Below are 16,947 nucleotides of genomic sequence, written 5' to 3' on the forward strand. Positions count from 1 at the left end.
ATGGTTGCCCCAAACCATTCGGCCTGGATGAAGGGGCATTGTGATACCTACTTGTCAGAGATTTCCGCGATATGCTTCACACTCTGCCTCCAGATAGGCCGTGATCCCAATATCCCAAGCATGAGGCCAATTGGGGAATGACAGAGGTAATTGGGGACTCAGGCCGTGATCCCAATATCCCAAGCATGAGGCCAATTGGGGAATGACAGAGGTAATTGGGGACTCATACTGATGCTGGTTAAGTTGAAAAATCCCTGTTGATTGAGAGCGTGAATGATAGGGGTCGAGAAGAAGTGACTTCCTGGCATACCCTTGATTCTGTCCAACCGCACGTGGACCTTCTGTCCATCACCAACAACCCAATGGAGATTACTGCTAAGTCATGGGATTGCAATCTGAAGCCTGAACTCCACGTTGTTGATATACATGTTTTCAATGGTACTCGTTCATGGATCCACTCCTCCATTCCACGATGGTGGATGTATTTCGCCATCATAATGCTTTTCCAAAGCCCTTTTTCTCCAAAGATTCACCATAGGTTGGCAGCCAGGAGGGCTACATTAAAACTTCTGAAATTCAGAATGCCACAAACACCTTTCTTTACTAATTTGGAGATTAAATTTAAACCAACAAAGGGATCCTTCTTTTAGAGCCGGACCCGGACCACAGGAAGTTGGCCACAATGGATTTAATTTTCTTAATTATATATTGAGGAATGTGACAAATATGCATCCAGTATACTGGAATGCTTTCGAAAACTCTTTGAATCATGATAACCATGCCTCTGATTGTTAACCATCTATGATCCCAGCGGTATAACATCTTCTCAAATTTATCTACAAGCCAATCCCAATCTGAAGACTTATAATTCGAGGGATTCAAATGAAAAAAGTATTTGAAGCGATTTGACAATGAACAGATCTTTACCTCAAACATAGATGCAATCCATTTTAGCTCCACCGAGTTTCCATCATCATAAATAAGTTGAGCTTTATCTTTGTTAATTTTCAGTCTGGAAGCTTTGTTGAATTTCTGAAAAATCTTGTGGAATGCCTCCCATTATGAAATTTTTGACGTCCCTGCACATAGAATGTCATCCACGAATAATAGATAGGATAGATGACAATTTTTGGAAATCCCACAACCTTTAATGTAACCAACCTCCTTCATGGCGTTGATCCCTCTGCTAAATGCATCCATTACTAGAATAAATAACAATGGAAACAATCACATCCTTGTCTCAAACCTCTGCTGATTTTGAAGAAATTGTAGGGCTCCCCATTGATGAGAACCACGATGGATGTTGGTGTGATGCATGCCATTATCCATTGTGCATGCCTGTGTTTGAAACTTATTCTATATAGAATCATGGTGAGGAACTCCTAATCCACAAAATCGAATGCCCGATTGAGATCAATTTTCATAAAGCATGATTTTTGTTTCCTTGTTTTGACTGAGTGAATTTATTCTTGGGAAATGACCACTACATCCTGGATTCTCCTATTAGACAAGAAACCAAAATGTTCCAGCGAAATATGTGGGAAATGATCTTTTTGACACGGTTAGCGATGAGTTTGGACATCATTCGATAGACATAATTACATAATGAGATTGGCCTATAATATTTGAGAGACAAAGCATTAGATTTCTTAGGAATCAGAGTTAGGAAGGTTGAATTGATAGCACCTGGGATTTTACCGGAAACTGTGACTGCTTCGCCATTTTCACTGATTCCAAAAATTAGAAAGAATTAACTATGCCAGTCATCAGAACTCTTGTCCTTGGCCATCTCCTTCAAAGTTTGGAGCAGCTCCTCTTCAACGATCTGATCGTCCATCATATCAGTGTTCTCATTACTGACCCTGTAAAAACCATGTCTGAGATGTATGTGAACAAGAAATTCAGAACAAACCATCATATACCATAATATACACAATCTTATATAAGTTGGATATATATGGCAATGGAAAGGTTCTGGAGTGGGTAGATTAATAATTTCATTGATATGTAATGAATGTACATGTGGCATGTATGGTCATAAGAATGAGGGGAATGAGGGTAGTAGTTTTTTTTTTGAATTTTGAATTTTGCTATACAAAATTATAATTTAAGTTGTTTAAAATGTGTTTTTGGGTGTATAAATAGATTTATTGCAGTGAAAAAATTGGGATATTCAATTTTTGCAAATTACATCACTTCAAAATAAAATTCCAAAAAATTCCTATTAGTTAAAATTTCATAATTGAAACTTAGAATTGTAATAATTCCTATTGGATTTTAGTCGAAATTGATGCCAAGATTGATATCAGACTGCTGAGCAGCATTAATCACTTTGTTGTATGTGAACAGCATATTGTTTGCAAAGCCATTGTGGGTATCAGGAATGGCATTTGAAGGGCAAAATTGTTTTACAGAATTGTTAAGATGTTTCCTTGAAATTGTGAAGATAAATCTAGTAACCGTGAAAACCATCAAATTTGAAGTAAATCTATTTTAAAGTCGGTCTGTTTTAAAATTCCAACCGGGTGGGAATTGATGCCAAGATTGATGTGATAGATGATGTCCCTCGAAAGAGCTTGGCGAACAAAAGTGCTTGGCAATTTCCAAACACCAGTGTGCCCATCCCATCATGTATCCGCGTTTTGGAAATTTCTCGGTGATAGCATACCGCGTAGTCCAACAAAAGGCAACAAGATTGATGTGATAGATGATGTCCCTCCAAAGAGCTTGGCGAACAAAAGTGCTTGGGAATTTCCAAACACCAGTGTGCCCATCTCATCATGTATCCGCGTTTTGGAAATTTCTCGGTGATGGCACACCGCGTAGTCCAAGAAAAGGCAACAAGGCGTGCCCTTCGTGGAACCTGGTGGTGGGTTTTCCCACTACCCTTTAGCACCATCATCAAATGACATAGATGTATAAATGATGATGCTAACGCCTAAATTTCCCACATCTCATTGCAAATCCGAAAACGGTTTCGCTTGCTATTTCGACAAAAGGAGAGTCTTCTGCATTGCGCCATCAATAGACTCTGCTGGTCCAGTTCACTTCCTAATTCCTATCATTTCAATGGGCATTCTGTTCAACGAGGTGGAGAGGAAGGATCTTAGAGCTGGCCACCATATTTACTCATGGAGGACAGCTTACACATATGCTCACCACGGTACATTTCCTCGCATTAATATGACCTTTATAATATTCAATATAGTTACAGAGAACTCATTATATTCCTCTGGATTTTAATGCATTTGCTTTTAACTGGATACCCCAATCGGTTCGCTGGCTTTAGTTCACTTCAACATTATCCTATATCTATTAGGTTGGAGACACTACCAGGTGTTTCCTCCAAATGTTTGAGTTATGGTTTGCTGCCAATTATCGTTATGCTTGTTCTCTGCAATATTTGCCATTTCTGTTTTGGCATCTAACTGATCTGGATGCAGAGTTTGATTCCGTGTACTTTATTGTTCTAGTTTACCATAATTGTTGGGTATTTTTCAATGGGAAAATACCAAAACCAATCAAACATTAACACCACAGAGCCAATGCTCTGTTCCATTTCTTCCAGGACCTTTGCACAGGGAAGCTATTGAAAACAAAATGACTCATAACAGTCCATTACACAGCCATAAAATACTTCTATTGATTTAAAACAAGAACTGATACAAATTCATCCTCTGTGTAGAGAGGGATTCACTGGAGAAACTCTGTCTCCTCATTTCTGGTCTTCCACCGCTGTGGGCATTACAACAACTTCTGTTTTACAATGGGGTTAAAAAAAATTACATCCCCTGCTCCTGATATCTCGCACTGCTGTGCGTTTAACATTTACCACAAAATTACATACGCCTCTGTTCAGTTTTTACCGCACTGCTGTGCGTTCATTACAACAAAAATTCACCACCGCCACCGTGCGCAGGCACAACATTGCTCTTTGTTCTCTGAGCAATTACTCCCGTGCAGCACACCACACTTTTGCCTATTCTCACTTTACCGCACTGCTGTGCGTTCAATATATGGCACAAAACAAAAACATGCACATCCTCGGTGCGCAGTCACCATACCCAAAAGACTTATTTCATTTCAACGACCACACACGCGGGCTTACATAACATATAAAAAAAATACATAAAAAAACGTGGCCCATACTAATATTAAAGGCCCACACCTAAACTACGTACATGCATATATAAAAATATATAAAACGTATGTGCCCATAACCATTTAAAAGACTTCACCAAATCTACGTAAAGACATTTAACTCCATTAACTTCATCACCTACGGCGGTCAACCTATGAGTCGTTTACTCCACGCAAAAATTGATTTGACGCAGGCCCGTGCACCTTCAAGAGATCGACGGCTGACAACACGCAACCAGATCGGACGACTGTGATGAATATCGGAAGCCACTTTAATGCTGAGCTTTAGCACCCGAGAAAATTACGTTGGCTGATGTCAGGTGAGAAACACGTGGCGCCACCATATTCCATCGGGTTCGTTTGCCGGATTATTCCTTCGCCGGAAAGCTGGTCCGAGAAGTTCCAGGCGTGTATGCTAAACTATTTCTGGCGATGTTGCCGCTGCGTTGAAATTACGATTTCAACAGTCCCCTTTAATTTCAACAGCTGGGCATTCGGTCATACCCAGACTCTTCCTCTCGTAGAGGGATTCCTTAGTACTGCTGTTACAAAGATATCTTCCTGACATAGAGGGATTCACCAACTGCTTCTGATGCAGTTCACAAACAAACAAAGTTGTCTTCCTCTCAATAGAGGGATTAACCTGAAACTGTGCTTAAGAGCACCTTCCTCATGACAGAGGGATTCACCTGTGACTGTGCTGAAGAGCACCTTCCTTATGACAGAGGGATTCACTATAACAATGTGCTGAAGAGCACCTTCCTCTTAACAGAGGGATTCACCTGTGACTATGCTGAAAAGCATCATCCTCTTGATAGAGGGATTTACCACACTATGCTGAAAAGCATCTTCCTCTTGACTGAGGGATTCACCATGACACTGTGCTGAAAAGCACCTTTCTCTTTAATAGAGGGTTTCACCAAATGACTGTGCTGAAAAACACCTTCCTCATTAACAGAGGGATTACAAACAGACACTGCTTTACATGCAGTTTCAAAAACAAACAATCATTGCATTGTTCTTTTATGCTGCTGCATATTCTCTGCTGCACTGTTGTGCCATCTTCTTTACTGTGTCTATCCCACACTGCTGTGTCTACACTTGCTGTTGTGTTGCTGCACTTCACTTACATTTCTTTGTAAACTCTGCATTGCTGTGCATTCTTCAAAGACAAAATACTCTGTCTTTTCTGGAACAATTACACTGTTGTGTGTAAACATTTCTTACACTCACTGCTGTTGCATATATTGCATTTCAATTCAATGAACAACAAATTCATTACATTTACCTTTACTGCTGTAAGGAAAATTTCTTTTGCATTTGCTGCTGTTCAAAAACTTCTTGCTGCTGCATTTTTCACATTTGCATTGCTGTGTAAAAACACATTTCTTCAACAAAACTTCATGCTGCTGCATTTTCTTATGTACTGCTGTCCATACCCATAACCATAAACTCTGTCATCCCTGGGTTTTTATTTGCTGCTACGTTGCCTCTGCAATTTGCACTGTCGCTACCTTTTGTTTCATCATACTGTTGTGTGCCCATACTCTTGGAACTTCATTCTCCACAAAAAAAATAACACAGGCTGCTGCCTTTTCTTATGCACCCTTGCTTCACACAATCTTAGTCTTCATTTTTTTTAATTACACAATGCACTGCTGTGCAATTCCTTTCATTTTTCTGCTGCCACACATTATCATTCACCCATGTGCATTAAAAATCTGCTGTCCCTGTTTTTCTTTAGCCATTTCTGTGCATGTTGCATTGCATACAAAAAAATATTACATTTTTCACTGCTGTGTGAAAAATTTCATTGCATTCTCAGCCACTGGGCATTTACGCTCTGCTGCGTTTTGCCTTCTTCTCATTTTCTTCTCACTGTTTTGCATTTTCATTCCCAATACAAAACATTTCCATCTGCTGTGTATTATACTCACTCTGCTGTGAGTATATTCTCTCACTTTACATAAAAGGAAAACTACATTCCATTGCTATGCATTTCAATGCATGTGCACCACAAAAAAATTTTAAACTGCTGTTCATTCTAATCCATGTGCTCCAAAAAAAATTTCCAAACTGCTGTCTTATGTTCTATCTTCCCACTGCTGTGAGGGTCTCCATGCTTTGCATTTTTCTCTTATCTCGCTGCTGCTCTTTACATTTCAGCGCTGCCATCTTTTCTTCTTTATGCATTTCTGTGCATATTGCATAAAAACAAAGCAAAAACATTGCTGATTTCATCACTGCTGCATGTTACCTTTCAGAGGGATTAACAAAGATTTCATTTGCAACTGCTGTGCTGCAATACATCCTCCATCAACAAATGACTGTTAATACAGTTCAGCAAACAAAAATTACAAGCTCCCCTTTAATGTATGCTTGTCTTCTTTCAGCAAGGTCTTCTCAAAATAAATTTAGATCAGTTGGGGAGTTCAAGGGGTTTTCAGATTGCCTTTCCTTCCTTCTCCATACTTGTGTAACTTTCTTCTTTTGTGTGGATCTAGCTTGCATAGCAGCCCATCTTAAGTTACACTCATGTGCCATATGCCCAATGTTATGACACTTGAAACATTCAACATTGTTCATGAATAACATTTCATGATTTCTTCTAAAATTGTTTCTTGGAGATTTTCGGGGACCACAACATCTATCTCCATGAAATGCTCTACAGTCTTTTGCCATATGACCAAAGTTTGAACAAGAGTAACAATAACCATAAAATGAACTTTGGTACCTGGGAGATGGAGGTTTCCTTGATGCACTTCTGAAGCCTTGCTGCCTTGAGATCCTTTGATGATCACCATTGCCTCTTGTCTTCTTGCCATCAGCTACATTTCTTCTTGGAGCTGGTTTTCTACTTGGAGCAGGATCTCTTCTATTGCAGCCTTCATTTTTCTCCTTGCCTTTGCTAGAACTAGGAGCATCACCATCTCTCTCTGGCTTCTTCACATCTCCTTTGCTTAAAGCATCCTCATCCTTGTTTGAGGGTTCAGCTACATACCCAAGTCCTGATTTATCAGATGGAGATCTATGATAGCTGAGCATGTCATCCAAAGCTTGAGAGCTCTTCATGATCTTGTTCATCCCTTCAACCTTCTTCTTGAGGAGGACAATCTCTTCTTCTAACTTTTCACATTCATTACTTTTCTTTGCTAGTTGTCCCTCAGTTTCTTCCTTGCTACGAGTAGCTTCAGCGGCTACTATTTTGAGGGAGATAATATATGTCTTCATTTTGGAGATTTCTTCATCTTTTGCTTGACTGCTCTTCATTTTCTTTTCAGCTTCTTGTGCCTGCTTCCTGGCTTCTTGTAGTTCAGACTTAAGGGAGGAGACCTCTACCTTGTATTGTCCAATCTCTTCCATAAGCTTGTTCACTCTCTTGTGCCTTTGTTCAAGTTGACTTGTCAAGGCATCTGCCTGCTTCTTTGCTTCATTCAGCTGATTTGTTATGGATATGACTTCTTCATGATGTTTCCTCTTGCATTCGTCAAGCTCCTTCTTAAGCTTGGCAAGTTCTTCATCCCTTTCTTTTACTTGAAGCTTGATGAGGTCAAGCTTTTCATTCTCAGCTTCTATGATGAGTTCTTCTTGACTCATTGTCATGGTCAGTGCTCCCTTTGCATGAAGGTCATGCAGTCTGTCCCATATATCCTTTGCTGATGTGTATCCTCCTAGATTCCTCTTCACAGAATTAGGGAGACCATCCAAGATAGTCTTTGCTGCTTGTGCATCATACTCCATGGATTCTTTATCCATCTTGCTGTCATCAATCACTGACTCCCAGACTTCAATCCCTTGAGACTGTAAGACAGCCCTCATTTTTATTTCCCACATATCAAAATTTCCATTAAACTTTGAAGCCTCAAATAGAATGCTTTCAAATAGATTGTCTTCTATTTTAGTAGAAGAGGGAGACACAACCTTAGGGGATTTGGACACTTTCTTCCTTGACCTTGCCATTCTTGAGTATTTTTAAAATCCCTGATTGTGTTTTTAAAATGACTCACTGTTTCTTCAACAGCAACTCAAAAACTTGAGAAATACCTGAATCCCTTTGGCTGAAACTTCACACAGCTGGAGAAGTTTGACTGCTGCAACCACACCTTCCTTCAGCTTCTTTGAGTCTTCAAAGACCATGGACTAGCTCTGATACCACTGTTGGGTATTTTTCAATGGGAAAATACCAAAACCAATCAAACATTAACACCACAGAGCCAATGCTCTGTTCCATTTCTTCCAGGACCTTTGCACAGGGAAGCTATTGAAAACAAAATGACTCATAACAGTCCATTACACAGCCATAAAATACTTCTATTGATTTAAAACAAGAACTGATACAAATTCATCCTCTGTGTAGAGAGGGATTCACTGGAGAAACTCTGTCTCCTCATTTCTGGTCTTCCACCAATGTGGACATTACAACAACTTCTGTTTTACAATGGGGTTAAAAAAAAATTACATCCCCTGCTCCTGATATCTCGCACTGCTGTGCGTTTAACATTTACCACAAAATTACATACGCCTCTGTTCAGTTTTTACCGCACTGCTGTGCGTTCATTACAACAAAAATTCACCACCGCCACCGTGCGCAGGCACAACATTGCTCTTTGTTCTCTGAGCAATTACTCCCGTGCAGCACACCACACTTTTGCCTATTCTCACTTTACCGCACTGCTGTGCGTTCAATATATGGCACAAAACAAAAACATGCACATCCTCGGTGCGCAGTCACCATACCCAAAAGACTTATTACGTATCAACAACCACACACATGAGCTTACATAACATATAAAAAAAATACAAAAAAACGTGGCCCATACTAATATTAAAGGCCCACACCTAAACTACGTACATGCATATATAAAAATATATAAAACGTATGTGCCCATAACCATTTAAAAGGCTTCACCAAATCTACATAAAGACATTTAACTCCATTAATTTCATCACCTACGGCGGTCAACCTATGGGTCGTTTACTCCACGCAAAAATTGATTTGACGCAGGCCCGTGCACCTTCAAGAGATCGACGACTGACAACACGCAACCAGATCGGACGACTGTGATGAATATCGGAAGCCACTTTAATGCTGAGCTTTAGCACCCGAGAAAATTACGTTGGCTGATGTCAGGTGAGAAACACGTGGCGCCACCATATTCCATCGGGTTCGTTTGCCGGATTATTCCTTCGCCGGAAAGCTGGTCCGAGAAGTTCCAGGCGTGTATGCTGAACTGTTTCTGGCGATGTTGCCGCTGCGTTGAAATTACGATTTCAACAATAATGACTTTGCTTAGCTGTTCTGCAATAAAATGTAATTGGTTTTTGCATGATTTCCCATTTAAGTTCATCTCACATCTTATGATCTCTGGGATCCTACACAGGGATTTTTGTGGGGGATGATGACGTTGTCCATTTTACAAGAGGGTCGGGTCAAGAAATTGGAGCAGAGGTCAGTTTAATTAATTCATTTGCTTCTAGTTCTGTACCAAAACGACATCTGAGTTGCCTGAGATCGCCTGACCGCTGCGGCCTCCAATATGGAAATAGTGGAGTGATCCAGTCTGGTTTAGATTGCTTCCTTGAGGGAGGAGCTGTGCATCGATTTCAGTATGGTGTTAGTAAAGCTTTCTTTTTCGCACAAGTCCGCGGAGGAACATGCACATTTGCCCAGTCGGATACCCCAGAGGAAGTCATTCACCGTGCAATGTATCTGCACAAACATGGTTTTGGAAACTACGATCTATTTTGTAACCACTGTGAGGACTTTGCAATATACTGCAGGACGGGATACATTGTTAAAAGAAGGGGTTCAGGAGGAAGTGGGCAAGTAGCATCTATGGATGGTGTTCGTTCTACTTCTAGTCTCGTCTATGACAATCGAGATATGCTTAATCGCTCACTAAGTCTGGCATTGCTGGTTGGAACTTACTTTTATAACAGATATGCAGCAGATATTGGCGTTCGTGTTGATAAAACTAAGGTGCCAGTCGAAGACTTGGCTGTAAATCTTGATTCTTCAGCTTGTATTAACTTTGATAAGGCTGAGGTACCAGTGGAAGATCCGTCTGTATATCCTGCTTCTTCAACTGACAGTCGCGTTGATAAAGCTAAGCTACGAATGGAAGATGTGGCTGTATTTCTTGATTCTTTTACTGGTAAGAAGCTTCAAGCGGAAGATCTGGCTGTATCTCCCAACTCTTCAATTGGTTTTCGCGTTGATAGAAGTAAGGTACCGATAGAAAATTCGGCTGTAAACCTTGAATCAGCTGTTATTCGTATTGATAAAATGAAGGCACCAGTGGCTTCTTCAACTGCTAAGAAGCCTCCAGCGGAAGTTTTGGTTGCATATTTTGATTCTTCAACTGCTATTTTTGTTGATAAAAGTAAGGTACTAGTGGAAGGTGAGGCTCTATTTCTTGATTCGTCAACCGTCAAGAAACCTTCAGCGGATGAAAGCTCCACATCGCAGGCAATAAACAGAAAGAGAAGCTCCAAGAAGCAGAAAAGGAAGCTCCGTCAACAACAGAGAAGAAACTGTGAATTAATGAAAGAAGCTGAAGATGTCGCTCAATTTTCTGGTTCCGCAACTGGTAAGAAGCCTCCAGCGGAAGATGTGGCCGTTTCTCTTGTTTCTTCTACTGCTGAGAAGCCTCCAGTGGCTGAAAATTCCTCATCTTCGACAATAAGCAGAAACAGAAGCTCCAAAATGCAGAAAAAGAAACTCCGTCAACAGCAAAGAAGGAACTGTCAACCAGTGGAATGCCCGAATCGTAGTGGACCCTGCATTCTCCAAGGAAATTGATTTTTTTTCGTGGGAGACGAGGATTAGGTGTGTCGGCCATAATGACATGGCGATGGTCAAACAAATTAAAATGTTGTCATCCTTCTATCATCTATGTATATGCGATGAGTTTCTGTCTTTGGGAGAGATAGCGATGGTATATGACTGAATTTGTATATTTGGAAGAGTTGTAATTTCTCGTTTAAAAGAATAAAATTAAATATATGTATTTATGATTGGAGTTGGGTATTTTAATGATTTTACTAATAAAAAAAATTGATTGGACGGTTTGAATTTAAAGATGCTAGTGGATAGTGGATTGAATTCACACTACTAACTTCCCTGCATATCTAAATGATATGATTCAACCTTGTTTAAATTAATTTTTTACAACGCTGCATTAAAAATTTACCATGCTATTTGTTAATTGACACCTATCAGGATTAACCATAATGGGAAGACTAAAATATAACACACACCTTACACATACACTTGGCATGGTAATGGAAAGGTGTATGTCCGAATAAGATGATCATCTGTTTCAAACCACTGGTAACGTGCGTCCAATTCTAAATCACAGGTGTCAGTAAGTTAAAAACTAACTTAGGAAGAGAAAGGGCGTTTTCTCTTAACAACATGTTTAACACTTCTTTAAATTTCCTTGTAAAATAACCTATTATACATTTAGTTAGAAAGGAGAAATTTTCCTTAATCTCTTTCTTATTAAGCTAGAAAACATATGTTATCATTTAATCTTTAATTTTTTCCCTAGCAATAAACTTTGTGAATGTAACTATATTCACATTCTTTTAGGATGAAAATTTACAATGCCAATTAATTTGTATTTTTTTTAAGAAGGATTATTTCCAGTATAAATAAGTTTTTTGGCAGTCACTCCTTTTATGAATTTACTCATTTCAATTTAAGAATAATTATTTCTAGTGTGCATAAGTTTTTTTGGCATTCACTCATTTTATGAATCTCCTCATTTCAATTGACATTTAATAATTTCTTTTCTGTTGACTTATATTTTTCATTGTACCAACTATTACAAGCTATCTTATTGTATATTTTTGTACCTATCTTGAAAGCATTCTTTATCCATATCAAAAGATTTCATAAAATTGCATATATTTACACATAGGTAAATTTCACTATTTTTCCATAATTTACTTTATATATAATGTTTAGTAAGGAAAAATTTAACATTTAAAGAAATTTGAAAAGCTTATCCCTAATTATTAAATTCACCATTTAATTAAATATTCTATTCTATTATTTTCCAATAAATATAATCACTTTATACTATATACAAATAGTGCATAATCCCTCATTACTAAATTCACTATTTAATTAAATTTCCTTCTTGTGAAAATAATATATTTGGAGCATATAAATTATGTAATTATAAAATTACTTCATATATAATATAAAATATAATTAGATATTGATATACAATGAGATGTCAATATATAATAATTTAGTGATTATGAAGTTTTTAAGTTGTTAGAAAATTTAATTTAAAGAAAGGAGAAATTAATTTTTTAAATTATTTTTTGAGTTTATAGATGAACTAATATATTAATAAATAATGATAAGGGATTTTTATTTAGGGTAAGATTAAAAGAAAACAAAGGTTTAAGTTATAGCGTGTATATTTTTAATTATTTAATGAAAGATTTTTCTACCAATTTAAAATTTAGATATGAAAGTATAGTATATGTTTTTTTGGATTTAATTATCTCGGAATAAGATGATCATCTGTTTCAAACCATTGGTGACCTGTCCAATTCGAAATAACAATTGTCGGTAGTTTCATTAAATTGTACATCAATTTCACCCTTTCGTGTTGTTAATAATAAATCAAAAAACAGGTGTCTCTATAACTCCAAAAAACAGGTGTCCATCAATTTCACCATTCGAGGAATCCGCAATGTAAATAATAACTCCAAAAAACAGGTGTCCATCAATTTCACCATTCATACTCTTAATAATAACTTTGCCACTCCATCTCTGATTATAACGTGGAGGAGTAATCTGCAATGTAAATAATAACTCCAAAAAACAGGTGTCCATCAATTTCACCATTCATACTCTTAATAATAACTTTGCCACTCCATCTCTGATTGTAACGTGGAGGAATAATAGAATAACTCTCCCACTCCATCTTCGATTGTAACCTTGAGGAATAATAGAATAACACTACTAGTCCATCTTGAGCATTTCAAATTGTCATGTACTTATTATTCATTAGCATTCCATCTATTATAATCAAAGGCTCCGTGGATGCATGCATTTCATTCTTAGCTCTTGGGTTGTTGGAATTGTTAAAGGATTACTGGAACGACCGAAAGGATTACTCTAAAGATTTGAAGGGGCTTCTCTCGGCTTCTATCTGCTAAGAAAGGTGAAAAATCTTTCATAGCCTTCCTTTTCTCTACCTAGTGTTTTTTCAAGTTTCCTTCAAGATGCATTGGAGGAACCCTTTCTTAGTGATTGGGTTGTTGGAATTGTTGAAGGATTACTGGAAGGATTGGTGCAAGGATTACTGGAATGATTTGAAGGGGCTTCTCTCAGCTTCTATCTCCTAAGAAAGGTGCACAATTTGTTACCTAGATTTGTTTTCAATGGCCACTGTTAACTAGATTTGTCATTACTCTAATGTGGAATGGCTTTGTTCATTTTTACTGAAGTCTTGTTAAACAATCCATACCATATATATATATGGCATCCATTCTTAGAGCCTACATGTGATTGGGTTCACATTATTCACATTAATTAAAGTTTATTGGGTTCATGAAGTATAGTAGCTGCAATATTACTTCTAATCAATATTTATCCTCATTACTGTGTAACCCAAATCCAAATTGTGCTAAGTCTAATAGCGAGGCTGCTCGGTTATACTACCAAGATCGGAAATAATATAAACGAATGGTCAACCCAGTTGTTGAATAGAGCTTTTCAAATATATCGCAAAAAAAATGTGGTCAGAATCAGATTTTGTAGATTTACATATATTTTTTCATTCACTTTACCACGCGTGGGCTTTGACAAGGTTGATTTAAAGAACTATCACCATACTATAACCCGTATTGGCTTCATCGAACATGATTACTATTTATATTGGCTCACTTACTTAAATGGTCTCGTGTAAGAACAAGGTTCATTCGCTATGAATATTTTAAATTTTTTTTTGAACCTTTAAACATATGTATGCTACTTGGTTTATATTTATTCATAGGGATTTGCCCAAACGTTAGGTGTGGAATTCATCTATGTTACCATGCACTTTTTCGATCATAACATTAACCATTCTGAATGTTTCTCGATGGTTTCGGCTATATTCTGAGCCATCACCAGGATGTTGCGACACCGAGATTGAGTTTTCACCATCATATGTATGAGGGTATGATCCTATGATTGAGGTAAAAGGCATTAGGTTTTGGTGTAACCGCTCCCTCCGTCCACCGCAGACCCTCACTGCATTTGCGTTTTTCACTTTTTCTCTCTCGCTCTGCAAAACCCTAGGTAAGAATCGAACCCTAATTGCTTCGAAAAGGGGCTCCCAACAACCAGGTAACTTCCGACTCTCTTACTGGTCTGTTGTTGATATGATTTGGGTATCGAGACCACGACTTCTTCCCAGCCAAGGTTATGCATCGATGTTTGTATGACCACTACAACCCGAAGGTTCTGGACATGGCTACCATTCTTTTATGAAGCTGAGACAACCTTCACCTCATTTTTTTCTTTCGCGACATAGTCTTTAACTCTAAATATATTAAACTCCAGGGTTTTTAACTCTACCACTTTCTCATAATTGTGTATTGGCTTTCTAGCATGTAACAAAGATTGTTTTTATTTAACAATAATAATAATTTGTCAAGAATCTAGATTCATATATTAAAATTATTTTTCATATATATTTAATTGACTTGAAAAGCTCATTTTACAACCGAGTATGATGTGTAACATCAAACTTGAAATTTTGTTCATCTCTGTCAAAATAAAAAAAATTAAATAACTATACAAAATATTTAAATAATATAGACTCATACAAAAAATTATACCTCAAGCAATTGAATCTTTCTAGGCATGTTAGATCTGCATTTAAGATAAATCTATGTTGATTAAAAATTCATTACATCTAAGAAATTACAAAAAAATCATCTTTGTAATACTAGGTCTCATTTATTTATACTAATTTTAATGAAATTAATTAAGCTTTGTAATAATGGTTAAAAAAATATTTATTAAATGAGAAATTGTTTAAATTCTAAATAATTAATAAATATTTACATCAAAATTATTTATTAAATCAGAAATTGTTTATTCACATACCTAAATTAGTATAAATTACTCATAAACCTGAAAACTAAAACATAAAATTAGTCAATTACTCATAAGCTAAATAACTCATAGTTAATGATAATTAGTCATAAATCTAAGTTACTTATAATTCATGATTTTTTGAAATATAAAATTACTTATGTAGCATTCATTATTCACGATTTAATTTGACAATGGTCTTAGTGTTTATACTAATAAAATCAGAGAAGTTTTGCAATAATGATTAAAACAATATTTATTAAATGAGAAATTGTTTAAATCACAAATAATTAATAGCCCTTTTAAAATTACTCAAAGTATTTAGATCTATATGGAATAGGAATTCAAGGTTGAATTTAAACATTCGATTTTGATATTAATAGAGAAAATCTAGAGAGAGATATAGACATTTCCTCCTTGAATAAGGCCTTGTTAGGTGTGGAGTTCTTAGTTGTATACACTTATTTTACTCAAATCCTTCCCCAAATCACACTAAAATATATGGGAATCTAGAATGTGCATGTACTCACTTTTTTTTCTTCAACAAAGCAAATGTTAGATCAATGATGGTTGAAAATTCATCAAGTTATTTGGGATAAATATTACTTCATTGTCGCAATAATATCTAGTTTTCCAACATTCACATATGCTATCCATATTTCAATGCACTAAGGCGTGAGGATTATAATGGATTTCAAGAAATTTATGTTAGGTCCCTATACTACTAGTGTAACCCCTTATTGTTATTAGTACAACCCCTTTATTATATTGTTATTCCCATGTAGTCCCCATATTGTTATTATTGTGCCCCATAAAAGCCCATTATGTTATTATTGTGCCCTTACATTATTATTCTTATGTCGGATCTGATTATATTATGACCCCTTACACTTTTATATATAGAAAGGAGGTCTTGTCATTTGTATTATTGATGAATTGTTCATTTGTGTAATACAAAGGAGGTTCCCCCCTCGAAGAGGCTTATTTATAAGGCGTTGATCTATCTTTTCTATCTTTTTGTGAGCTGGTTTCATAACATTTGGTATCAGAGCTTTGGATTCTAGGGTTTCACTGCTCCAAATAGGTCATCATGGAAGTTTCACAATAACTGTTTCACTACAAAGTTTCAGAAGCTAAAAACAAAATCCATTTGAGAAGAAATTGGTCTGAACATTGGGTTCGAATTTTAGAGCTCGTCTCACTATATTTTTGGATATATAATCTGAGGAATTTAGGGTTTTTGCAAGTTCCATAATTCATCTCAAACAGGTTATCATGGAATTTTAGGTATAATTTCTTTTCTACAAAGTTTTAGATTCTGAAATTAGAACCCATTTGAGCCGAAATCTTGGTCAAGATCGGTTCTGAATTTCCGATTTTATTCGCTCTATTGTCGTAGATACAGTCCAAGACATTTAGGGTTTCTGCAGGCCCCCGAATTACATCCCAAACAATTGACCTTGGGAAAATCATCATAACTCGCTCTCAGAGCATCTGATTCAAATTCGTAAAACGTGATAGAAAGAAGACAGACTGTAGTTTGTTGGGTGTCAGTTTTAGAACCTATGGTTGCAACAGTGACACATGGCATGTTGTACATATTTGCTCTACTGAACTAGTCTATAATTAGGTCATCGCGGGAGATTGGACATAATTATTTCTTCGGGAATCCAATTACGATCACACTTATGGGGTTA

General features: G+C 36.9%; 1 protein-coding gene across 1 annotated transcript; it reads left to right on the top strand.

Annotated features, from left to right (window-relative positions):
* The first annotated feature begins 2,978 nt into the window (after positions 1 to 2,978).
* On the top strand, positions 2,979 to 11,074 carry LOC149265115 (uncharacterized). The gene is made up of 2 exons (XM_089391671.1): positions 2,979 to 3,163; positions 9,522 to 11,074. Exons 1-2 carry the CDS (start codon positions 3,070 to 3,072, stop codon positions 10,940 to 10,942), a joined length of 1,515 nt encoding a protein of 504 aa, XP_089247797.1. The 5' UTR covers positions 2,979 to 3,069; the 3' UTR covers positions 10,943 to 11,074.
* Positions 11,075 to 16,947: the final 5,873 nt, after the last annotated feature.

The sequence above is a fragment of the Pinus tabuliformis genome, chromosome 6 (genome assembly GCF_031772625.1).
Source record: "Pinus tabuliformis cultivar Carrire ecotype Pingquan chromosome 6, CPIR1, whole genome shotgun sequence".
Classification (NCBI taxonomy): domain Eukaryota; kingdom Viridiplantae; phylum Streptophyta; class Pinopsida; order Pinales; family Pinaceae; genus Pinus; species Pinus tabuliformis.